Genomic DNA, 27056 nt, shown 5'->3' on the forward strand with positions numbered 1-27056 from the left:
ACTTGAAACAAATGAGCAAACAGCCCAGAAAGAGAGAGCTGAGACGGATTGTGGCGGAAAACGGTGCAAAAATAAACAGATTAGTTTGATGATGAAGAGATATCTTTTTTTCAGGCTTTTTCATGTTTGTTGTTTGTTTAAAGTGGACCTATCATGCTATATTTGAATAATATAGTGTAGGACCATACCTATACAAGGCATATTTATACTTTTTATTTTTCAAAATACCAAACAGATCATGCATTTTAGCCATTCCTCATTTCGCTCAATTTAACACTGTCTTTGCATGGGCTGATTCTGTGAGAACAGCACCATCTACAGGCCTGGCATATGTACTACAGCGTCTCCAGCGCTTTCCAACGGCAATGTCCGTGGCTGTCTCCTCCTGATTGGTGGAGTTGGCCCAATAGCCGTAGCGCCACTTCTGTGACGTCACAGATCTGGATCAGTCTGTATCAGATCCGTTGCAGCCCCTTTTTAAGAGATTTGGGTATGGAGGAAAATAGAGAGAGTTGTGTTTTCTGACACTTGGTGAGTTCCCTGGAACACCGGGGACACATATTCATGTATAAAAGACGTACAAAAGTGCATTTTGCATGATAGGTCACCTTTCATTTGATGAAAAACACTAATGACTGTCCCTGCAGTTTGAGGTGTAAACAGTTGTATCGAGGAAAAAAGTTTAAGACGGCAAGATAATTGTATTTGTTGCAGTTTTGCATTTTAATTAAGTAAATATGTTAATTATTTATAGAGTCATTACATCCATGCCTGTGTGTTCTTGGGGCAGTTTTTGTAAACTGTTTCTAATTTAATATTCTATTCATGTTCAAAAGCATTTTTTTTAATTAATTCTAGTATCTTCCTTCATTGTGTTCAAAGTGAAGTCATGCAGGTAAACCTTTTCAGGTGTATTTGCACTCTCAACCAGCTGTACAAAAGCTTTTAACTAGTCTTTGTTGCACCTTTTAATGTCATTATACACCTTCTTTGCCATGTTAAGGCCAGGTGAAAGTGGGCAATGAGTGCATAAAGAATGTGATTTTGACATTATACATGCATAACAAACCTTTACCTTTATACGTGGCAGATCGGATATATTAACAGTTTTTGGAACAGTCAAGTTTGGTGTTTTGGAAAGCATCCACAAACAAGTCATTTGGCCATTAAAGTGCAAGGACATGTTTACTCAGCAACCTTCTGCAGCTGTGCTCTCGGCTGCCTTTGTCTCCACAGGACTTTTTATCTTGTGGTCACTGCTGCTGAGAGACAGATCTCCATTAAGATTGACCTGAGTGACAAGAGCTCCAGGTAGCTAAAGGAAATCTCTCTGTGGTCGGCAGTGTAAGCAGTCACCAGGTAACCAGCAGGATAACATCTGCTGCTCTGTCTCTCAGAACGAGGCTGTGAATATCTACTTTTTACAACTCACATACTCTGTAGATCCGCTCCTTATCTGTCAGGAAGAGCTGAAACTCATCCTGTCAGAAATATATGTCACACCTGACTCCTTCCTAAGCAGATTTCCTCCCTTTACTGCTCTCCTCTTGCAGAAAGTGCTGATGTGCTCTAAGGTGATATCTATTGCTACTTTCAAATAGAAATCATGAGCTTTATTTTCCACATTGGAAAGTGCATCCACATCGTTTAAAGGTCTCCTATTATGCAAAATAAACTTATTCCTGTCTCTTCTACATCAACATGTGTCCCCTCTTCTTCATGTCTCTTCTACATCAACACGTGTCCCCTCTTCTTCATGTCTCTTCTACATCAACATGTGTCCCCTCTTCTTCATGTCTCTTCTACATCGACTCTGAAAGTTTCAGGAAACAAAGATTCTCTCTCTTTTTGTCCTGATCCATCCATCCAACCTGAAAATGAGCTGATCAGATTTTGGCCACTTTATGATGTCATAACGATGTGTTGTCTTGTGTAACCATTAGCCAATCAGCAACCAAGGTAACCCCCCCCCACACCTTATCACCTGAATCTCCTCCTAGAGCATCATTGTGTTCTTTGTAACCAAATCTCTCTCAGAGGGGCGTGGGGAGGGGCTCCTTATTTTCATCTAAAGTAACAGACAGAGAATCAGCACTCACGCCCCTCTGAGAGAGATTTGGTTACAAAGAACACAATGATGCTCTAGNTAGTGTCTCTACGGTAACATGTCTCCATGCTTCGATGTTCAAACAGTCTTTATTTTTCTCATACTGCCTGTGCTGCAGCACCTCTTTTCACCCTCTGTCTGAAACCAGAGCCCAGTCTGCTCTGATTGGTCAACCGCTTAGAGATGTCCCACCCCCTATCACGAACAATGTGTTGGAGGGTCAATAGAAACACTATTCTACTCCACTCCCTCTTTGTAGACATTTTACAAAAACTTTTACAGCTCACTAAAGGGGAACACCCCCAAAACATAATGGGGCCCCTTTTTAATTCTAAATGACTTAAAACCAAAGCCCTTGAACAGCTCTGCACGCCTGAATAAACGGAGCAGAAACATATTTAGTGAAGAGGGTTTTCTTTTAACACCAAAGCAGGTTGGATTTAATGACTGAATGCCGAAAGAGTCTTGCTTTCGTGTTGAGTTATTATTCTTACTGGTCAATTAAACATTGCAATTATTAAGGTTTTCAATTCATTCACGATAGTGAACTTCATTAAGCTCAAAGCAAAAGCCTTTTGATGAATCCGTCAAATGATATCAGAGGAACCCTAAACTCAATCATTGATCATTTCATAAAATGATTGGATGTTAACGACTTTGGAGAAAAATACAAAATTGTAGTTGATTTTCTTTGCGGAAGAACACAAATCAGTGAAGAGACACACCCTTTCCTTGAGGCAAAAATGTTGGGCAAGCATTATCCAAAAGTATCTTGAACAGGCACGCTTTACACTGCACAACTTTTACAGTCTGATATAATGTGGCTTTTCATCTACGCTTCAATCAAGACCCTCAGTGTTGAACTTGAAGTGATTGGAGAGCAAAGTGTCAGGAAGGTTCTGACGGAGCCACAGAAACAGAAGTCCTGTGAACTCAGCGAGTCGAGCTCCTCCACAGTTACTGGTTTTAATTGAGCGTCTAAACTCAGTCTGTGCTCTCAGGACTGTGAGCTGCTGCAGATAAGAGCGTCCGGCCAGCTGCATGTACAGATGATGATGATGACAGGTGTTGATATCTGTCTCTGTCTGCTGCTTCTGTCTTCTCTTCACGAGCTGTGACATCTAGTGCAGAGAGACAAAGAGGAGAATCTGCTGCTACCCAAAAACCCTCCTGGCTTCCTGTCAGAGCCAACACTTCCTGTCTGACGGCCTCCTGATAGAATCCAGAGGAGACCGGACTCTTCCAAAGGTTTATCAGCAGCACGCAGCAGCAGCACAATTACACCACAATCTACAATGGAAATGATGACTGGAACCAGCTTCTGGACATTTACATAACTCATAATGACTGTCTCTCTCTCAGCGTCTCCGCTTCATTTTCTCTCTCTTCCATCCTGCAGCTTTATTCTCAGCTCCGCAGTTAAACCTGTTAGCTGGTGTGACACAGAGCAGAAGGATTCCCTCACTTTGAATTCACACTGATGTGATTTCCAGGACTGTTGGCAGATTTAAGTTAAACAGAGATTAGTGATGGAAACATTGTGTTTCCTTCCAAAGCAGCTCGACAAACACAAACATCTCCACTTCCTGCCAACACGCCTCCATCTTCACAGTAAACAGACAAACACCTCCTCACTTTCCAGCAAAACAAGTCCACGCTTTTAGATTGTTTTAGATATCAATGGGGGGAAATAAAAAATGCATTGCACCATTATGTGGGCAGAAGAAATGGTCCTGGATGGAAGATAAAGAACCTACTTTTTCCTTAAGAGGCTAACAGTGCCAGAGAGGGCAGCTATCATGCAAATTACTCCAGACATCAAAGTACGTGATGTTTTTCCACTGGAGCTTGTTGACAGCAGATGAGTGGAGAAGTGGAACTTGTTGGGAGTAATCAGGCAAGACAGCGACGCTCTGAGCCGACACGGTGGTCAAACTTAACGGAGCATGTGAAAAAACAACGTGGCGTTCCTGCTGCTTTTGTTCCACAGTCTCCCCGCGGAGCGAGTCAAACCAAGCATGCCGTGAGAGCAGATGCTGCCACCATCAACTCATTTAACGATTTCAGATGGAGCTGCTTAAAGCGTCCTCAAAAACAAACTAAAGCAAAGAAAAACAACCATTCAGCCGCGATGCTCCGAGTTTAGGAGGAGGTGATTCTCGTCGTGAATTCATTTACTGGAGACAGTGTGCAGCAGAAGTGTGGCGACAAATCTCTGAGCCGTTCCTGGACACTTTATGCTAATCTGCTTTATCATTTGCTTACATTTGCCATTTAATGGTTTCAGATGGAGCTTTAGTTGCTTCTCGAGCTCCTCAAAAACAAGGGGAAATAAAAACAGTTGTTCATCCTTGATAACTGAGCTCTAGGAGGACGTGGTTCTCTATTTATTATATGCAGTGAATACATTTGTTCAGCAGAAGTGTGGGGACAGATCCCCGAGCCGTTCCTGGACACTTTATGCTAATCTGCTCTTGTATTTGCCCTTGATGGAGCGACTGCACTGCACCCTCAGGCATGTTGGAGAAATGTTAGCATTGATCTGATGTGTTGTCTTCTAGCTGCGATCTGTGTCACAGCTACAGCCAGCAGACATTCATGAGCTCTGTCATCCAAGACAGCAGAAAGAAACAGGGCTGCAGATGCTCTCATTGATAGTTTGTTCGCATAAGGGCCTATGCCTTGACTTTAAAAAGCATCTGTTTTTCCCATTTTCATATACAGATATTCATCCCTGCTACGTGCAGAGTGGAGAGGTGCAGGATGCAGCTGTGACTGTGAAAAGCCCCCAAATTATTTTCTACACTTCAAGGATTTATACATTGTTTTATTCACTGAAAGATTCGGTTTGCAGCTTAAAAACGTGTCATTGCCATCATTTAGCATGGCTGTTTTTATTTGGGCATAAAAAACAGACTTACCACAGGATGTGTGCTCAGTTACAACCACAGATCTGAATGTCTAACTAGCTTAACTGGATATACACTGAACAAAAATATAAATGCAACACTTTTGTTTTTGCTCCCATTTTTCATGAGATGAATTCAAAGATCTAAAACATTTTCTATATTCACAAAATAACCATTTCTCTCAAATATTGTTCAGAAATCTGAACAAATCTGTGATGGTGAGCATTTCTCCTTTGCCGAGATAATCCATCCCACCTCACAGGTGTGGCATATCAAGATGCTGATTAGACCCCCCAGACCCCCCCAATAAAGCAAAACTGCACGTTTCAGAGTGGCCTTTTATTGTGGCCAGCCTAANTCCTTTATAACCTCCTTTAGCTTAGGAACCACTGGACCTCCCTCACCGAAAGGAGAGGAGAAAATGCTTCCCCACAATGCCTTGCAGCCGCAGCATTTACCGTCACACAACAGTCAGCAGTTCACGGAAACAAACGATTATGACGGAGAAATTATATCATGAAAGTTACGGTGCTTATTAAGCATTTTAAAACGTATGTGGTACTTGCCAGAATGCTTTGTTTTGAACGTTCATCAGTATTATAATCAAAAAGAGAAATATGAACGTTAGTTTTTACTGAAATGATCAAATAAAGTCAACATTTCACTGAGCTGTGTGGGGTTTGTTCAACTTTTAAAAGATGTTTGAATGGTGATATACACACGATAAAGGAAATGGTCAAATTCGGCCCTGATCGTAGCAACATCGGGCCATTCGTGAGGGCATCTTAGCCATCTTTGGCATGCCAAAGATTTTGCCACCGCTCCCGAAGTTGCTGCCGGAGCCTGATAAATTCCACCGGCGGGCATACGATGGCTTAAGATGCCCTCACGAATGCCTTACGAAGGGCAAAATGGACACACGAAGTCAACACGAAAATGAACCTTCACAAGGTCCTTCGGCAATGCTTTGTGATGCCAAAGATTTTGCCACCGCTCCCGAAGTTGCTGCCGGAGCCTGATAAATTCCACCGGCGGTCATACGATGGCTTAAGATGCCCTCACGAATGTCTTACGAAGGGCAAAATGGACACACGAAGTCAACACGAAAATGAACCTTCACAAGGTCCTTCGGCAATGCTTTGTGATGCCAAAGATGTTGCCACCGCTCCCGAAGTTGCTGCCGGAGCCTGAGAAAATCCACCGGCGGTCATACGATGGCTTAAGATGCCCTCACGAATGGCCCGATGTTGTTACGATCAGAGCCGAATTTGAACATTTCCTTAATCGTCCAGGTCGGCCTATAAAAATACGTCAGAACTGCACCACTCTCTGGATGTTTGGAAGTGGGGTTGACTGAATTATTACAGTAGATGGTGATCAACCAAGTTCAAGGAGAACCAGCACATAATCTAAGCTAAAGGATAGGGGCAACAGCAAAACTTATTTTAGCCCCCTTAGAAAACCCACATCAGTTTAAGTGTTCACTTTCCACTTGCCCTTTCTGTCAGACAGCCCTTTCTGATGGGGAACTGAAGCCAAGGATCTCTTCAAATCCAGAATGCTGGAGTTGCTGGTCTACCACTGCCACAATACATTTATTTTCGATCCTTCAACATTTTTTATAGGGTTAGTTTATATTTACACAATAACACAAACAAACGTACTGATCAAGGCAGAAGTAGACGAGCAACTCCAATGTTCTGGTAAAGTTACAGTTTGCACAGCTTCAGTTAGCAATCACAATGGGCTGACAGCAGTGGTACAAATATTCAAAATATAGTGTCCGCTTAAATTGATCCTCATTTTCTTTGGTGGCTAAAATGTGTTTTGCTTATGTCCTCGTCCAACATTGTGTTTCTCCAAATGAAAACAGCTCATACAACCCTCGGAAATATCCCTTTAACTTGATTTAATTAAAGACAGTTTAAGGCCATGCACGAGTTGGGAATCCTAGAGAGTACAATGAAATAGTGCTGACTATGAAAAAAAGTGAACTAAAATTGAACTAAAGCTGAGATTTTACGATAATGCCATTATCACAGGAAGCTGGCTGCAGCTTGCATGCAGCGACTAAATTACTGCTCAGCAGTCACAACAATGCAGTGAGTCTGTAATACCATGGCAACACTGATGGCATGGGTTACTTTACATGGCTGTCAGAAATGCAGACTTTGAAAGGCAGGTGGTGTTAGAATGCACACAGATGGACTGTAAGCCAGCCTGCACTGTGATGGAGACAGCAGAGGGAGTTTAGGGTGACATGCATAAAAGGATTCATCCGCAAGAGAATGAGTTAGGCTTTTCATACTGACTATTCTGCAGCAGATGCTCTTTGAACAGAGGAAATGCTCAAATATATCTTACCTCTTTTGCAAAGCAAGGTCAATCTTATGAAAGCGCTAAGATATGTCTGCAATGTCTTTCTTTAAGCAAGCGGACTGTTGAGTGTTATGTCAAACTGTCACAGGGTTTCATTTCTACATTTGGATCGGCCTGACATTTTTGGGCACCTTGTTTTCCCTGTGCTAATATTCTTACCGTTACCCGACTGTTGCTGCTTTGGCTTCCTCCCAGTCTGTAGTTGTTGTAGGCCAGATGGCTGTATGGGTTGTACCCTACAAACCCGGAACTGTTGGAAATTTGCTGATGGAAATAGATGAGAATATGAATGAGAAATGACAGTAAAGAAGTAAAAACAAATGACAAAAAATGTAAAGAAACCAATAAAAGAAGCAGGAAAATTGCAAATTAAGGAAACTTGCATTCATGCTGAGGCTATAAGGAAGTCATCTTTCAAAAGCAGTTATGTACCACAGGTTGTGCATTCAACAAAAAAGCTGAATCTTTGAAAACATATTTTAAACATCTATTAAATGCGTGTTCTTAAATGAGGTTTCAAACGCAAAATCATATTAACGCGGGAAACCAAGATACTATATGGTGTTATTTAGAAAGTCTTACTGTTGTAGGGGCAGGAGGGGGGAGCGGGGCATGGGATGGCCTCTCTGTTGTAAAAGGAAAGGTCCAAATGAACAGCAGGTCATTTCCAGTTCTCCAACTTTAGTCTTAGCTATTCTCCAGTGATGTCTTCTAAAAAAACTGTATTACTAAGTGAAATTAATAACATTTAGACCTTACTCAATTTGCAAATAATTGATAAATAAATTGTTATTATTAAGTGCTATGATATATCACTTAACATGGGAACAGCAGGTCTGATGTATTTTAGGTTTTATTATCATCAGAAAGCTCAGCTAGGCAAAACACTCTCAGATCCTTACTTGACATCTTTGCAGTCAGGAGTAGGTATCAGTCTATTCCAGTCATGAGCTCTGTAATAAACACATTTCACATTAGTATGATATAATTGTGTGTGTAGTAATGAGATGTATCGTGTGGACAAGGTGTTTCATACAGAACACAAAACAAAGAGATGCAGTTGAGGACGCTGGCCAGAAACAACGTTAGCTCAACGTTACTCTGATAGGGCACTGTTGGATAACGGTATTACTTGCAAGCCATTCATGGACAACGTTCATTTTAATTTAGGTCGTACGAAATGCCAAATAATGTATGACTATTTGGATATTGTAATAGAGGAAATAGCGCTGGTAGTTGGCGTTAGTACTGACTGGTATGGTGCTGCAACGTATCCAGCAAGCTTACGTTAGCATGCATTCATGCAGCTAGTTATGTGAGCTAGCCACTGCTATGTGTTAGCTAAGTTAGCTAGTGAGCAGCAGGCGGCGTTAGTTAACCTGCGCCATTTAAACCGTAATATATCAGCAGCTATGTGTTGAATACTGTGTCATTAGATAGACTAATCAATTCCCTTAACGTTAGCTGGTCTGTTTACTTAGCTTAGCTACCTACATGAGAGGAAAATTACATATCTTAGCAGGCCATGTCAACTTAAACGAACACATCCGGAGACGTGTACACATTACCATTGATTAAATGGTGACAAGCAAGCATGTTTACTAAAGTAATGGCAAGAAAACTCACCCTAAAACCATTAGTCCCCACCACGGCTGTGGCTTGGACGGTGAAGGCTAACCCACCTAGCACCCAGATCCGGTCCCCACAAAAAACGAATGAAATGGGGTCCACTCGCAGATTCCTGTAGAATCTTCCAGAATCGCACCCCCACCCTCTGCTCATTCCAGCTGTGCCTTGCCGCGATGCTGTTGCTTCATCGCACTGAGATGTCACAGCTCGTTTCTCACTTATTCATAGAGCAGCAGAAACGTCTTTCCTCGATAACTGGATTCAGAGAAAAGAGAAGGTAACATTACAGTGCAGCTGAATAAGATTTCACATTTTACCTTCAAACATAGTAGGCCTACAGTTACATGTTTACTCTAAATTGTATAAAAGCAAAAGCACAAAACGGCGGGTCTAAAATGTGCCATTTTCAGTTTACTCCAATATATTTTCTAAACTGTCACAATCTCAGCCTTTAAATGTATTAAAAAATGTTGGAATTATGTATTATGTCACCATACCTTAAGTTGCATTAGGAAGGCTTCGCTATGCTTTTGACAAAATCAAGGTTTCCCTATTCACCCCTCCCTTGTTGTGAGAACTGAAATACGTTGCATTCTTGTTCACATTGTTTGAGAGCCGCCCAGGTCAATAGTTGTAATAGTGTAGTCCCTAAAGATAACAATCCAAAGCCTGTAGGATTTAGCCTACATCTCTGTCCATTCAACCTGAATAGTACTTGTTTTGGATTTGTTAATTGATTGTGTTCATTGTGACCCCGTTTCTTTCTGTTTACACTGCACACTTGAGAGCTTATTTTATTTCCGCTTGACCTGCAGCCTGTATAATATGCATACAGACACTGTTGTGATCTCATCTGCAGGTGTGGTGCTTCATGCTCTTTTCATTTACCAGGCGATGGCCAGACGGCTGTACGGATGGGATGGGGGGCAGATTCCACATGAGGCCTGTTAAAGTGTTGGGACACCTGTGATGGAGTACATCTGGAGGTAGGGTGGAGGTCACATGCCTCTTGTAAGCTACTGTGCAGGTTTAACACACACACAGTCACGCAGGGCCTCCCATGCGCAGCTGTGGGATTGTGGATGCCCAGAGGCAGAACCGGGCCCGTGACATCTATCAGAGGAGAACCTTTGGAGCTGTTTTCGTAGCGCAGCTTCAGACCCGGTTCTTAAGCCTGTAGAGCTCCCCAAAATAGACCCAGGCAGTGGAACTAAGCAGACTTGAAAGTTTACTCTGGCAGTGGATGGTGGAGGTATTTTTAAAGGCTGCTGCAGGCATATGTATCATTCCAGAGGTAAATGCCTAGAGTATTATCATTAACCTGTCAGTCAAACATATCCTCAGGGAACATACGGGACAATGATTGGTTACAGAAATTCCAAAAAGTCTACAATAAGTACTTCATTTTCTGATGATTTTGGCACAGTATTAAAAGCGGCTTTGGTTTCTTTTTTTTTATTTTGGAACTCAAAGGTCAACAAAACTAAACTTCAAACACCTAAGAAATCACATTTACTTATCATTCTGTCTTCCTTAATATAACTGTATTCATTCCATTTATGAAACTCTCCATTTTAGATTCTATGTTTTTAAAACCCGGTCTGCTCTGATTGGCTTGCGAGGTAGTTCTCAAGCTGTATGTCAAAAGACTCAGATGGGGGGAGTTGTATATTTAAGTTAGCATGTGACATACAAGGGGAGCCAAATCTGACTGCCTTTCTGCATCCAACGTTTTTACAGAAAACTGAAACATGTGTTGTCCTATTTCACCTTTTATGGCTTTTTGGAACTCTATATCCCAAAATGTACGTCCTCATGCACTGACAAAGCACTGAGTTTTTAATGATATGCCCCGGTTGTCCATTTTAAAGTAAAAAATAAATAAAAACAGTAACATTTAAAACTCTAGGCTTACTGTATATGGCAATTGCCTTGGAGTCTGTAATCACAACAAAACAAACAAACACATGAGAAATATATGTTGTATTCAGTGGTGGAGAGTAACAAGATACATTTCCTTAAGTAATGTACTCAAGTACAATTTTGAAGTACTTACTACCTGAGTATTTTTTTAATGCTACTTTATAATTCCACTCCACTACATTTTTGGAAGCCAATATTGCACTTTTTACTCCACTATGTTTATTTGACAGCTTTTATTTACTAATGACTTTTTTTACTTAGATTATTAGCTAATACAAAATATAAATACATTATTAAATAAGCATTGACCTATATGTATAGGTTATGATATCCAGCAACAACTGACTGAAGAAAAAAACCTTTCCAACCAATCTATGTCCCCACTTCCTTTGACTTGTTAGCCCACACACCAACACATTATATAAGCTCAAATCATAATAACAACAGCGACAGCATAGATTTGTAGTTTCTAAAATGTTTTAATTGATGTATTACAATGTGTACATTTTCATCAGGTAAACATTTACATTATAATGATCATTTCATTTGTTTTTAGATAGCTTCAGTGTTTTAGTATAACGGTCCTGCTCTGGACAAGATACACAAGACCTACGCTGTTTCCAACCACAGTCCATTTGTATGCATGCAAACATTACTTCATATCTTCTACAAATGATTAGATAATATCAAAGGCAAACAGGAACAGTCTATTGGCGAGAAATGCAATCACTGTTCAGTACATCAAAGTTAGAGATCAAGCAACGGACTATATCTTATATACACAGTTCATGTTGTTAGAAGGCCCTCTCTCTCACAGATTGCACTTACCAGAGAAACATTTTTAGTAACCCTGCATCTGGTAATGAATGATAGGGTTTAGCTGGGACTTCAGTGTGTGCATGCAGTTCACTGAATGAGTATTGATGTCTTCAGATACTTTGTCTTTGGGACAGCTCTCAGGATATTTGGTTTTTGACAGTTTTAAGCTGCAGCATGACTCTCCACCCATAGCATCTTCTGTCTATCCGTCTGTGTTTTGGTGAACTATCTTTGGATACATTTCTTTCTTCAGTGACAAGAAAGTAGTCATCAAGTGGCAATACACCAGCAAATTGATCATTGACTTCAGCGACACTACATCACATTCAATTACTCACAGTATGTAGAGTTGTTAGTACCTGGCAACCAACATCTAAAATTCTGACTGATATTACATACAACATAATTACTAGGCCAAGACAGAGACAAGAAAATAAGTTACTTGTGATGTTTTTGTTTTTTTATTGGAATTGGAATTGGTGATTGTGCTTTATCTTATAATATGTAAACCTATTTAAAACTTAATTTTAACTTTTCTGCTTTTTTAAATTTAGATTGAGTGTCTTTAAGGATGCACTGGAGATACTCACAGAAATGCTGAGATGATGTGGGGGAACTTTTGTTAGATTACCTTTAGGGAACTCTGGCCCATATGAACTGTCCCCAGTTAGCAGCAGACTCACAATTTATATACGCACTACTGCATTTGAGAAAGAGACCCAATTCAATACGGAAACATTTGCAAAACTACATTATAAAGATAACAATAAAAGTTTCCATGGCACTTCTTTTATTTCTGTTTGCAGCTGAATGAACCTCCCTTCAGTGTTTTGTGCTCAAATAGTCTTATTAAAAGCTGAACAGATCTAAAATAAGGGTTATATTCTGAGAAAGAAATCTGATATATACGATGGAAATGTACAAGTAAAAACTTGAATATTCTCTGAGGAGATACATTTAATAAAAAACAAGGAACGTCATTGTGTTTCAGCTGGATGAATAGACTTCATCACACCACTGACTCCAACCCTTGAGGTGTATTTACCAGCAATAGAAGACCTAATCAAATTATATTTTGCAATCAAATTCAGCAGTAAAAAAATACACTTTAGCCTAGATTCACATTATCATGGGCATCCAGATTTTAAATATACATTGCAATAAATTGGGCCTATTCAAAAGAAAACAACAAATTGATTTGGATAAGGTGATACTAATAGACAGATTACAGATTAATGATACCACTTTAATTCTCAGAAAACATCCTAGTTTGTTTATTGTAAATGTGCGCGATAAGGTTATTTTTTAGAATATTCCCCGTTTCCTGCACACTATCATTAGTTTTTCTCAACCTACATTAGCCTTGATATGCAGAGTCTGAAGACATAAAAATAACAAGAAATACATTTTGTGACAGAAGCTTTAATCTGTTTGTTTTTTTAATAGGATTGAATCTTTTTAGACATATCTGTAATAACTGCACTGTAAATGTATTTGTTAGCTTGACATTGATGCTCTTCTTATAATAATGACACATTTAGATACATTTGTGCTTGAGTTAATAAAAACCAAAATCTCCAACGGGACAGAGCAGGCTGTCCATATCTGGTTGTGATAAACACCAGCATTAGTTTAAGCCTGCTATTCTGCCACAAGTACAACACACTTCTATAAGAATATTACTAGCCTCACTTGCAGCGTCTTGATGAGAAGCTATGATATTTGCACTGGTAAATAACTCATTTTAATATTAGTCTGATGCCCTACAGACGATATGAGAGCCAGCGTTGTCATGTTTCCACATAATCATTATACTCTCTTTACTGCAACTCAACCTCAGTTCCAAGCTTCATGTTGACTTGGAGTGGCTTTGCTGCCAGGAGTTTATTCATTAATGCTTGTTATGCTCTGCTTGTATATTAAAGACTCATCACACCTGCAATGTACAACTTTTGCCAATGAAACAACAGGCCAGCTATCTGAAGTGTTAGTGCAGCGCTATCGAGTGGTACAGTGAAGTGAAGTAGTTGTGTAGGCCGACCCAGAACTTAGCATCACAAGAGCTACCTAGACTAAAAGTTATGGGATTTTCCATAACATTTTGAAATATTGCAGAACATAGCCAACATAGCCAACACATGTTTATGATACACGTTTTGTTCAGCAGTATAATTTTGACATATTTAAAAAATATTTTACTTCTGGCCAATGCGAAAATGCATTGGCCAGAAGCAAACCGCTAACGTTAGGCTCTAAAACAAACAAACAAAATCCCGGTCACATGACTGAGCATCACCACTGACTTGTAATATTATTTGCCTATACTTATAACTTTAAGTAGTCTCATTAAGCCACTGGTTAGAAGTTTCAGTTGTTAAGACTTATAAAAGCTTCAGACATTCACCATTGCGGGGTTTACTGACGTATTTTATATTGCAGAACAAAACGTGAATATAGCGTAAGCTTGAGGCACCTAAACAAAAACAAAAGGTACATTGACTTTAAAACAACTCATTGCCGGGTTTAAGACTCATTCCTGCACCACTCTATTGTCAGTTAACTTATACATTTCAACAATAACTTTTAATACACACTTCAAAAGCCCTCTTGGCCAGTAGCTAGTGCAGATAGTCACACATGTAGGTGATCCTCACACTTGCTGATGCTAAATGCTCCCTTTCTGAAATCCCAGTCTTCTGTTCCATTCTTCAACAATACCCCAAAAGTGCAGAAGCCGTTTTGTTTGTTTTTTGGCACGATCAGTATATAGCACCATGAAAGTCCTGCCAAGCAGTCTGTTTGGATAGAATTCGTTCATGTTGAAGCATATTCATACATCTTCAAAGTAACACTGGCTTGTTAGCACCAGCTGGAGAAATATGATTAGCCTATCAGCAGGGTCCAGGGTGTGTGCCTGCCGCGCTGCCAGTCCCTCCACACCACCAGGATACAGAGCTAGCAGAGTTAGCCACGGGGCGGTGAAGCTAATCTACTCTGGCCTGTCAGAGATACTGTTGTTGAAAGTAATCTCTTTTATCTCACTTTCCACTTTGGTTTGATGTTGGGAAAAGCTATGGCTTATCATTTGGTAACTCATGGCAGGGAACCGTTGCATTCCTTTGCGTCCCCCCTCCCCCGTTTCTTTGTTCATTTGATCTGTTATCATCCCTTATTTTATTGCTCTTGTGTCGTCGCTGAACTAGACTTTGTGTTTGCAAACACATTTTGTGCTTTGTTTTTACCTAGTTACCAGATGGGTGGGGTAATGGACAAATAGGACAGTACAATGAGACGTTACAATCTATTTCACATATTGTGTAAAAAACCAACACAATCCTTTATCTGATCATCTTCCTGGATTGTCCTGATGCAGTTATTCCAGCCGCTCTAGTGCTAACAGCTCCTGTGGTATTTCACGTCTGATTATCTGGTAGGGTTGATGCAACATCATTTTGAACAATCATCTACTGAAGCTAGACTAGAGAAAACAACACATTTTGCTCTCTAACAAAGATCACAATTACCTGTAGCTTTAAAGCGCATGTGTCTAAAGACTTTCGGTCTTGAAGTTCACATAGAAACAATACACAACAAGTGCTCAAACAAATCTGTGATCACATACTCTCACACACAGAAAACAAAATAGCAAAATAAATCAATGGTTTCCTTTTTGTTGCGCAGGCTCAAGTACCGGCCTCAGGTGAAGCGAGGCTTTAGAGCAAAGTCCTTTCCTCGCGTAGTTCTACTAATAAGCACCAGTAGAATCCAGCTGGTCCTGCCCCTCCCCCCCCTCCCAGCCCATCCACTCCTCAATCCCTCAGCGTAGCAGTCATTATCTGGTGGCATTCCAGATCCCCTCGTGGCTCCAGTGGGCCCGGCAGTCTCATGCCCGTCTTCTGGTCCACACACCAGCACTTTCCCCGCAGGCCGTCACGTGCGGGATGACACTGCAGGCAGAAAAGATATATACATATTCTAGTAACTTCTAACAAGTCTCTTCGACTGCAGGTTCAAATATTAAAGCTGCTCTACTCAGCAATGCCATGTATGATAATCATATCTTTACTTTAATGTTGTCCTCCCCTGTGAATAATGCCAAAAAGTGCCACAATGTTTGATCATTTTACCAATTTGCGACTCTTCCAATATCTTTTCTCACAAGGTGGCATTTGGTATCTACTCTTATGACCGACTTTTTAGGGGGCTAAATAATGTATCTCTTAGCATCTCGCTCTGGAAATGAGCCTGCCTAAAACACTGCATGTCTAAAGCCTGTTTGTCTGACCTGTGCTTTACTTCCCAATAGGGTTTATCACAGTGCACATTTGGTTAAACAGTAAACAGACGCCTGTGAATGTGAGCAGGCAGATACTTTAACCGCGTTACACAATCAACACAACGGAGATTGTGAATGTGTTAGCAGAGCTTTCTTTTATCACTCACTCTGTGTCTGCTTTCTGCTTTGATTGTCTGAGCAGTCTTATCTGTGTTATCTTCTCTGATTGTCTACCTCTTATCTGCGTAGTTGCCCAATCGTGCAAACGCACAATAACAAAAAAGTGACAGCCTCAAAGGGCTAATTGCATCCATAACAGTAATAAAGTGATTTTTGGTAATTGTTTAGAGAAAACCACTTTAACAAACCATTGGTCTCTCTTCGACTCCACAAATCACTGCAAAAAAAGGTCTTGGCATCTCCGTGACAGTCTGCTTGGAGCAAGTCTGTGTTGTTATTCCACTAGTAAGACAACACTTCATCTTCTGCAGGCATGTTTTGCGTTATGTTCCTGATGAAGTTTGAAAGATTTGTCTTTATACTGGCTTTATAATATGGCTTCACAGTTTGCCAGTGCACATGGCCAAATAGTGTTCTGCTCAGTCATTCAATAAAGCCTGATCACAGACCTGTTTAGTGTGGAAATCTCCGTTCCTGTCACAGTTGGGTATTGGGATCGTGAAGAGATCGTCATGTGTGCGGCTATTTGACGCCAACCTGTCCAACGCTCTCTGTAGCTCAGCACGACATGGAGCCTGTAGGAGAAATCACTTTGTTATTTGATGTCTGTACACAACAGCATTCCGGATCAAGTTGGGCAGCACAATGTAGTCTGTTTTAGATCTTGATAGGGATGTGCTGTGCGATAATCAAATCTCGGAACACTGCACATTCAAATGTTAATATCGAAACGACAACACGGTGTGACCACTGCTAAGCTAAAGGAGGCTAATGTTCGGTGTGATGACGTTTAGTTAGTCAAATGTAGTCACTTTTTAGCAACCGCTGTTTTTATGACACATAGAGGCTTTGGAGATTCTCCAGTGGGATGTTCAGTGGTGTATTTTATGTCATATAAAATGTTAAAATCTCTTGTGTTAACAACAGAATATATGTCAGGCTTCTAACAAAAAACACGTTCACAAACCATTGACTTTGTGAACAATGAACCAGAAGTGGTAAAATGCTAACTCAATTTCAGGGTTTAAGGAGTGCACCACTCTGAGGAGGAATGTTTGAAATAATGTCTTTAAAGTATCATTTGTTATACTTTAGCTGTACAGTGAAGGCAGCAGTAAGGCAGAGCTTCAACTTGTGTATGATTTTATTCGTTGCAACTAAAATGGTTATCGGGAAATTAAACAAATGAAACTTCAATGTTCCCAATTGTGCACTCAAACTATTATTGCTGATCTTCAGAAAACAAAATAGGGAGAACATTTAAATGATAAACTTCAAATGAACCACCACATGTAAAAACATCATTCCAGTTTGGCAAAAATTGAATGAACACCAAATATGCAATAAAATAAAAAGTGGAATTTTAAAGTGGGAAATAAATACCAGGCAACTATATGAATTGAGCAATACCAACTTTAACTTTGCTATCATGATTTATATGATGATATAAATCAAATAAAGCAAATCCGGCATAAAAGATAAACTCAACATCGCAGAGGTTTATATTACCAAAGCCAACTAATGATTGCATGTGAATGCATCATTGTGGCCGATTTTTATAATCAATCCGCAAAGCCAATCCAGCTGCTTCACCACAAGTCTTTAAATCCTAACCTATATGCGGGAGACACATGGACATGTTTCGCAAACGTCTGTGTTAAATGAATGCACTAAAATGTGGCAAAAGCAGTCTGTGACTGATTAATGTGGATGTTATGATCCCCCTCTTGCCAACATTAAAGCATCAAATTGCATGCTGATGTCAATGTGCACCTGTACTTTATTCCGCAAGACCGCAATTAAATGTTACGGTCTGTAAATAACAAATTTGTACATTTATAACCTGACTGTTACGCTTGTGGCTTTGGAAATATAAAGCCTTAATGTGAAACACCTGCTGGGCTGAGGCTTTTGCAGCAGAAGAGATTGCCTGAGTTTGTTGTTTTCTCTGTACATGTCAGAAGACGTTGCTCTCACCAGTGCCGCCTTGGCCTCCTCCCGGGCGTTGTTATTTCTCTGGTTGGATTTGGGAGGGTGTCGGGCCAGGGTCTTCTGTATGCAGCGCTTGTCCTGCGGACTGCAGCGGATGTTGCTGTTGTTCGGGTGTTCAGGGATGATCTCATCCTGCCTCTCCATTGCTAAAGGACGAGGGGAAATGTTTTAGTTCCTCCATGTCAACAAATTGGAAATTGCACTGACGTCAAGTATTACATAAACAGTTGTAGGAGGCTGAACTGACATTGTTCCACATTTCCAAACTTTTGTTGAGATTTTCAATGAAGCTCTAAATGTCTGTCTTCATATTTTGTGACATCCCCCCAAAAAACTATTTAAAATCCTTGAAGGATTATCCCTTAAAATTAATAAACGGGTTCAAAAGAAGAAGCCCTATTATGTGACATGCTTTAATGTTTAAAGATGTCGGCAATGTCCCGCCCCTTAGCCTATAACAATGTGTAGGAGTGCTAGCCAGTGCGAGTGTTACATAGTGATGTCACTATGTGAACAAGTTTGTGAGAGCTAAATTCCATCTGGAGGGAACTTTATTCAGGATTTTAGCCTTTGATGACCATTTACATGCACAAAAACCTATAGAAAACACTACAGGATAGGAAACCCCTCAAAAGCATTAAAGGGCCTCTTTAAATTAGTGAGGCATTTTTAGTTAATCAACCTGAATATACCATGTCAGAATGAACCTCCATTAATGTGCAGCAAGTGGGAGAGAACAGTTTACAAATGTTGGATTGAAAAATTATATTTTGTTGTTGTGAATTTTGGAAATAATTACATCCATCCTTCTCCAATAACAGTAGACTTTTGGACTTTTACAATGCTCTGGAGTTATTTTAAAATGTTGTTTTGCACAAGTCAGTTACACAAGACTGTGTAATCGAATTCTACAAATACTTCATATGATAATATTTATAAGTACAGTTTTCTTTTTTCTGCCTCCGTGCACAGATACAGACTTAAAACACAATGAATACCATGCAAAGACATTTAATGCTGATTTATAATTCAATGTGTTTTAATGATATGAGCACAATATGAGGCAATGAGTCCTTGTCCACCATGTTCAGCTATATGCCATGTGATGTAGGCTAAAAAGGAGGCCAGGTTAACCTCAAGGACACAGAGCCATGTTCCCGCTCTGGGGGGTAATCTGCTCTACTCCTGCACCACCGCCATGCCACCAGCTCTGAGGCTTTTTATACCATACCACCCCTGTCCTACCACCCTCTGTACATTATGGTCTGTGCCACATTCACCTTTGCATCCCTATAATCCTGCAGATCTGCGGCCCTTCAGGCAGACAGCTGCTTCCTCAGGAAATGCCCCCCTCCCTCCTCATTCTCCACCCCTCCACAACAACCTCCCTCCGTGCCAGATGGAGGTTGTTAGAGGGTATTTGCACTGTCACAAGTGTGTGTGTGTGTGTGTGTGTGTGTGTGTGTGTGTGTGTGTGTGTGTGTGTGTGTGTGTGTGTGAAGATAGCTAAAATGGGGGTAAGGGGTTTTGTGTGTGCTTTTTCACCTGTGGCCAACAAGACTTGGCAGAGTGTAGTCTTTTTGCTCATAACCCGGGGCATTTTACAGATTGGCACTAGAATCAAAGCACTTTAATCTGTGTGTGTGAAGCTGTTCTCGCTCCGATCATTGAACCAGATCTGAGCCATGGTTAATATCGAAGGTCACTGCCAGGTATTCACTGAATAGCTCTTGGCAAAGAAACATCAAGGTGGCTTAGTACTCTTCTTAATCTTGTGCAATGTGCAGCTTTTTTTCACGTCCACATACAAACAATCCAAACCATCCCAAGCTTTAGTCCGAGCCCCGCTGTTTACAGGAAATTGATGCTGGGCCATTTTTGGGATATTATAATTTTTTAAACAACTTGGCGACCTGTGTTGGAAGGTGACCGTGTGTGTCTAAACTTCACAGACATTTTGCTCCGCTTGTCTTTCCGTGGGGAAGTGTCTCTCGGCTGTTTGTATTTTTAGTCTTGTTGCTGTTAAGGCTCACCGATTCAGCACTTTGTTCCACAAGCGCCAACAGAGTTTCAGCTGTTTCTTTTCTTCCAAGTTGTTCTTTCTCCTCTTTCGCCAATTCAAACTTTTCCGATTCTGAGTTTCTCAGTAAGGAGAGCCAAAGTGATGTTGAAGTGGGTCAGGGGTGGCATGTCCTGTTTGCTACCACTGCTGTTTTCTGCAGAGGAAGTTGCCACTGCTCTGTTTTCATTTGATTTGGATCAGCAGCTCGCCTGCTGTGCATTATCAGCCATGGAGCTGATACAGTGCTCTGCCAGTCACAAGTGCACAGCAAAAATAAATACATCTTGATAAACATCTATGCTAAACAATCTAACTTAGATTCAGAAACTGCCTTCACCTGTCTTTTTTTGTTTTAATATGTTGTCATTCTAAGCCAAAAGAGAATCCCCTTAGTGAGACATTTGTACAAAAACCTGAGATGCACCTTTTAAAAAAATAACATAATATCCACTCTATTAATACAAATATGCTGAGGATTGCTACAGGATGCTCATGAAGCGTGGTGCATAGATTACCCATTTACATTTGAGTCTGAAGACCCTAACAGGAGCTGCTGAGTATCCTTACATCCCAGTTCCATCATGTCTGTATATGTATGTATCTATATGTATAATATTTTAAAAGTAACAGCAAAGTGGTAAACCTATGTAAGAAGTCATGACGGTTATATTTTGCAACTATAGAATGTCCCACTCAGTTCATATATTGGTCACAATCATAGGCTGGATAAAATGTGGACCTTGTCTCTGTGATATGGTTATTCAAGAGCCAATGTTCAGTTCACCACCAAAATTATCCAAACTCTTGGCTAATCCAAAATGGGAGGAGAGGTGGATCCTTGGTGGCAGACCCGGCCAGCAGCTAGAAACCTGTGACCTCACCCACCTGTCACTCAATGTGGCCGTGCACGTCATTTTGCATAATTTTTAGGAAATAATATAATCATAATAAGTGGTTTCAATTGTTTTTATCTATTTCATTTTATACACTCATTATATAGAGACCACAAAAAAGTGTTTGTACCAGGATGGTAACATGTCTATACGGCTGTAAAGCTGGTCATTTGAACATGTATCTGTATAGGGATTGACTTGCATTTTTGATCGAGCTTAAAGTGGAATGTTAAGGAAATGTAGCTTTTGCATTCCGCAAATTTGTCACAATGTAACCAAAATGTCAAGTATTCCATATAGAAAGTAGTTCTTTGTTTGAGCAATTTTTTTACTTTTTTACTTTTTGTTGCAGTGATGTAGGACTGTACCTCAGGGCGTGTTATACACTGTGACATCACTGATGGGTGGGGTTAAAAATGCAACTGGTGCGTAGTTCTAGGTGTCCCATAGCCCATGAAAACATTGTAAACGATTTGTCTTTTCCTTTGAACCCATCCTCACTATTTAGTGCATTGAAGAGTCACGGCTCAGTGCACAGGCATCAGATCTTTTCCTGAGGCCTTTGCCTTAGCCGGGGTCATTCCTGTTCCTCCACCTTATTCATCCATGTTTTATAAACACAGGGATTAGATTGCTTTTAACAAAGAATCGCTCCATAAACCTTGCCCAGAGAGGCTTATATGTCAATTTCATTTCAAACTTTCACAAGATGCGGGAAAACATTGAGTGTAATGTTTTGGTTCTTGTGACAGAGATAGAAATAATAGATTATACTATATTGACAGCAACTAATCTCCTGAAAAATGAACACTCTTTGGGTAAGCCACTCTTCCAAAGTGTTTGATAAGTGTTTTTACAACACAGAGAGCTGGCAGACAGCTCCAAAGTCAACTAGGCCTTGTTCCAAAAAAGTGTTCACTTTAGTCAACACTGGATCCTGGTTTCCTGGCAGGAGCTTTCTTTGAATCAGTTAATCATCTGAGTCAATATTTGGGGCACTCCTAAAAACACTGTTAAAGACTACTAGGGGTAAAAAGGCCAGTGGAAATGTTGGATAAGGGTCATTTGTCAAAGAAAAGATAGTTAAATCAACAGTGAATCACAAATGCAACCTTTGTGAAAAGGAAAACTGCTGGACTGACTGATGCTTCTTTGGCCACTTTGCTTTCTACTGATGTTATAAAACAGACATCCTGAAGTACGACACGTCTGAGCCTGAATCCAAAGAGAGCAGGGCAGCACCAGTTGTCTGTCCTTTTTCTTTAACACTTTTACAAGCAGATCATCTTAAAGACAAACATTTTAGTGAGGGATAAAAAATACACATTCCTACTTTCAATCATAAACTGCTGCGAAAATCAAAGAAACTGCATCCCAAAAAAAATAAAGCCATGATCATCTCCCAGTTAGATTACCTTCAGTACAAACATTGCTTTGATCTTGACAAAAACCCTTTGGATTGCACTGGTGGAAATCAAACATGGTTTTATATCATATGTCATATCAATTCAATACAGAGCAGTGTTTCCCCCAGGATGGAGTCATAGCAGCATAATGTGAGCGCGTGGAATTCTTTAGTGCGTGCGAAGTGCGCCCCGCCAATTTGTTTCTATGAGTCTGCCAGCACAAGAAAGGCTCTTGAGGCCTAGTACCAGGGCCGGTTCTAGCCAATTTGCTGCCCTAGGCGAGATTTTAGGCGAGATTTTATATATAAAGATTAAATGAAAAATACAAAAGACAAAAGACAAATACACTACAAAAACAGAAACTTATTGACATAGGTGATATACGTCAAAATGGCTTCGAATGTATTCAGTACTGTATGAACATGTTTTAATTGGGGGGTGGACGTCACATCCTCTAGGGGGGTCCGGGGGTATGTCCCCCGACAAGATATTTTTGAACATTTTAAAGTAAAATGCTTCAATCTGATGCACTTTGAGCACACAATTACTAGAGACCTGATCTAAGGGGTACAACTCTAAAACACCCATATGAAAAAAGACTGGTTTACATTTTAATAATCAAATAAGTATGTGAACATAACCAATAACCTACCATAGCCAATAACAAATAAATGTAGCTTATTTTATTTTTGTTGTTCATTCATATCTTATTTTACCTTAGTTAACATTTATTTATTTATGCATATTTTTGTTATCTCTCCAACTTTAAACGAATATTTTGGTTTAATGTCCTATAGTATACATTGGAATGATTTCAAACCTGTTTTTATTTATCCTAATAATTATAAAGGTGTGCCTCTTTACTTAATTATGTCCTCCACCATTAATTTAGTAAACCAGGCATTGAGATAACTTAGACTACACAATCAGAGAGTCTAACATCACGCGCTGGCGGCTGTTTATCTCTCTCCAGTTCTGACAGCAGACGGACTCTCCCTCCACCTTGTTGTTGAAACAGCTCCTTATGTCTTTTAGAGCAGCTAGCTAACCAGATGCTAACAACAAAAATACCATACATACACACACCGACCAATCGAGGGCTTTGATTTATGATCGGTATGGAAGTGGCCATGTCGGCAGGCCACATCATGTAGACAGACAGTCACCCTGTGTGAGGCAAACCCACATTTGCGCAGCGTTGCGTTCACAATACATAATAAAAAATAAAAAAAGTAAATCGCCAGACCAGCTTAACATGCCAGGCCATCGGGAAACCTCCCGGTCCTCCCGATGGCCAGTCCAGGCCTGCCTATTACAGTGGCAATGTCTCAAGATTTAGCTAAATACACCTTTTTGAACATACAGTTACACAAATACTACAAATCCACATAACAAAGAATCAAAATGGGTCGGCACTTACTATTATTTTTTTTTTTTAAAAGAAACGTATCATTATTTATAAAAAAAAAATTGTTTTAAATTTTTTTTTTCATTCACTTCATTTGAGTGGATTGCCCTTTTTAAAATATATGTATAATTTCATTGCAAGGAGAGGAAGTTAATACTACAGTATCTTAACGAACCAGTGACTAGACATAGTACCTGAAATATCAATACAAGTATTTATCATTATATGAAAGGCATGTGTTAAAGGGGACCTATTATGCAAAATCCACTTGTTCATGTCTTTTATACATCAACATGGGTCCCCTCTGCTCGACCGGACGTGCGGACGTGTAGTACAACCCGTGATAGGGCACGACGTCACACGACTGAAAAGGGTGTTACGGTTGACAGACCGATGGACAGTATGTTCAGTTCACGTGCCGCGTCAACAGCGCCTTTGACAGCAGAACAAAGTAAATGGCGAGAATATAGGCAATCGCGTCGATATCGTGGTCTACGATTGTTGTTTTTATGTGCATTCCACACGCGCAAGAGCGAGCGCGGTGTGTGATGTGGAGTGGGCCCAGGAGGGCTTACCGGTCAGCCCGGACGGCCACTCGCACCTTCCACAACAGACGGTGTTCGCCCTCCTTGTCTCGCCCCCGACAGTCGTAGTCGAACATCTACCAACAAATTTGAGCTACGCGAGAGGCTTTGGAGCCCGCGCCGGCTCCTGTTTTTTATTTGTACGGCAATTAGCCGCAATTTTATTAATAACGGCAATTGAAGAAAAAACGCAATTGCGCAATAATTGGCAATTGCAACGTCGGCGATTGATTTTGTGTTAACCACGTTTTGGTGTACGACGAATCTTGTTTTGCGACATTCTTCGTTGTTTGTGTTGCCTTTGTCACTGATTTTTCACTACGTGTTCGACCCTGGCATCGCGAACCAATGTAATCCTCTAAGTTTTACAACCCGTTAGAGTGTCTCAATCGGACAAAGTATGAACATGCAAAAACAGTTATATTAAAATTTACTCTTCCAATCGATGTATATCGATCGATCGAAATGTCGCAAAACATAAAACGGTTTTTTGGTTCCAGAATGAAAGATACGTGCAACGGTTGTACAAAGCAGTTCAACCACTTCTAAAAAGGAGTATACGTACGACAAAACCGTGTAAACACAAAGATAATATAAACCATAACCAAAAACTTTCACGGTCGGCACAAAGAGGATTACCTTTCTACGAAAACCCGGGTAACATCGGGCAGGTCGGAAAGTCGGTGGCATACATAACGCTTGTGCGTTCTGTGTTGTTTTTTTTCAGATAACCCTCCTTATAGCACATTGGGGTTGTCTTCCAACCCGTTAAATCTAAAAATATCCCGCCATAAAAAAATGTAAACTTTCGCGGAAATGGAACTTGTTTGAAGGAGAATGTCTGGTATTAGTTTTCTACATAAAGGTTTACACGCCCTAGTCAATTTCATTTTAGATGATTAGTAATAGACTAGGTTATTTTGTTTCTCCGTTAAATGTATACACGCTACATAACGAAATTACCAATTTCCCCAGGGATAATATGACAAAAACGTAGTTATATATATCCAGAGTCTATAATTATGTTTTGTACAGAGGACTTCACAAACAGAGACTTTGGGGTTTTGTCTAGTAACGTCGTGGGGTATTAGGGGAGACAAAAGTCGGGACAAAGTTTTCACGACTAAGACAACAGAAAATGAAATCTACTTTTATTCCTCGTGTTGAGGGATGCGCGTGGAAGACTATGGGGAAAGTGTGGTTCCGAAAAGGGCAAGATCGCGAGGCACGGTCCTCGAAAAAGACCAAAGCCTTGGCCCAAGAAGCCCAAGTCGAAGGGCGAGACAAGTGTGGCGAGTCTCGGGCTGACTCACGACTGTAGTCAACGGCAAGTAACAAACGCAGTACTGCTGATTGGCCAACGCGCGGACTGAAGTATTTTTGGTATGGAACCAAACCAATAACCGATATTACCAATGTGTTCGGTTGTTTAGCAATACTTGTAGTATTTCACCTGCGTCGTTTAGCTAGCTTCGTCTGAGTAAAAGTCTGGAAATATATTTACCTAGTCGCTGTTTTGTCTCTCCCCCAGAAAAAAGGACTTTGAAAGTCTTAGAGAAANCCGCTTCATTGTTTTCACCTGTGTCTCAGTCTGCTATGTATTGCTTTGACCAGCAGAGGGCGACAGATGCTTTTAGTTTTGCAGCACAGGAAGATTTTCTTTTTAACTTGAGATATTTCTCATTTTATGTAAGGCCAACATTAAAACAATGTTTTTAACATTATATTAATAGTGAATAATGACCCCCTGCACTTATACTACAACTCCTAAGCGGCTAACCATTGTATATAGAGCAGAAAGGAACTGGAATTTGATTACAATTGAATGACAAATACATTAAAATTCAAGGACAGTGGTGGAAAGAGTACATTTAGTACTAAAGGACAAGACACGGCAGGCAGAACGGCCAAATGTATTCTAATGTACTGTAGGAGTTTATCTTACCTTATCTTTGTCTATGAAGAATTATCCTAAATTCCATAAAAAGTTAGAATTAACATTAAGTATATCAATTGTTTATTATATGTTAGAAGCTGCATTTATGATACATTGGAATTATATAGCAGAAGCTTGTGAGTGTGATTTTCTTTATTAAGGTCATGCTGAGTAAGTTTCACAGACAGGCAGGTGTGCAGACAGACAGATGGACCCGGTACAAAATAGACGGATAGCCAACCAAAAGCGTGTCTATCTTTAAACTGAGCTGCCGGTGTCACACTCCAGGAAATGTAGAGGAGAGTGCTGAGTCGTAAATAGCTCTGTTTTTAAACGGCCCGCTCCCATAATGCCGAGGGAGGGAGGAAGAGGTCGAACAGCGTGTGTGCTGTGTGGGATAAACTTGTGCATTATGACACTCACTTGGCAACACAGAGTGGAAAACATTAAGATTGGTTTTACGTTGCAGCGACAAATCATTCCTCAATAAAAATCAGATTTAAAATGTATTTTCTCATCTTCGTCATACCGACCATTCCTCGCTGGTGTAAGT

General features: G+C 40.3%; 3 protein-coding genes across 4 annotated transcripts in view; 1 reads left to right on the plus strand and 2 right to left on the minus strand.

The window, feature by feature from the left end:
• LOC104966738 (SWI/SNF-related matrix-associated actin-dependent regulator of chromatin subfamily E member 1) overlaps positions 1–9130 on the minus strand; it is a 180673-nt gene extending 171543 nt beyond the window's left edge. Inside the window, exons 1-4 of one of the 2 annotated variants that reach the window (XM_010795981.1) lie at positions 9022–9130; positions 8298–8348; positions 7978–8021; positions 7555–7659 (exon numbers count right to left, since the gene is read on the minus strand). In XM_010795981.1, the coding sequence (XP_010794283.1) occupies positions 7555–7659; positions 7978–8021; positions 8298–8304 (156 nt within the window). In that variant the 5' untranslated portion in view covers positions 8305–8348; positions 9022–9130. The remainder of the gene's footprint in view (positions 1–7554; positions 7660–7977; positions 8022–8297; positions 8349–9021) is intronic. The other variant, XM_010795982.1, reaches the window with a different exon arrangement.
• The window catches only part of LOC104966729 (zinc finger protein Aiolos-like), a 596491-nt gene that overhangs the window by 182904 nt on the left and 386531 nt on the right, over positions 1–27056 (plus strand). The gene's annotated exons all lie outside the window — the stretch shown is intronic.
• On the minus strand, positions 11876–18446 carry LOC104966733 (insulin-like growth factor-binding protein 4). Its single transcript, XM_010795975.1, has 3 exons — positions 18200–18446; positions 16672–16797; positions 11876–15713 (listed from the first exon to the last, which is right to left on the minus strand). The coding sequence occupies exons 1-3, from the start codon at positions 18356–18358 to the stop codon at positions 15576–15578; spliced, it is 423 nt and encodes a 140-aa protein (XP_010794277.1). The 5' UTR covers positions 18359–18446; the 3' UTR covers positions 11876–15575.

This window comes from Notothenia coriiceps, unplaced genomic scaffold (genome assembly GCF_000735185.1).
Source record: "Notothenia coriiceps isolate Sejong01 unplaced genomic scaffold, NC01 NC01_scaffold00037250, whole genome shotgun sequence".
NCBI lineage: Eukaryota > Metazoa > Chordata > Actinopteri > Perciformes > Nototheniidae > Notothenia > Notothenia coriiceps.

Coding starts and splice junctions, on each gene's coding strand:
- LOC104966733 (XM_010795975.1), bottom strand. CDS start 18,358: ATGGAGAGGCAGGATGAGATCATCCCTGAACACCCGAACAACAGCAAC. Junction 16,798..18,199: donor AGGAGGCCAAGGCGGCACTG/GTGAGAGCAACG, acceptor TTTCTCCTACAG/GCTCCATGTCGTGCTGAGCT. Junction 15,714..16,671: donor GAGATTTCCACACTAAACAG/GTCTGTGATCAG, acceptor TTCTGCCTGCAG/TGTCATCCCGCACGTGACGG.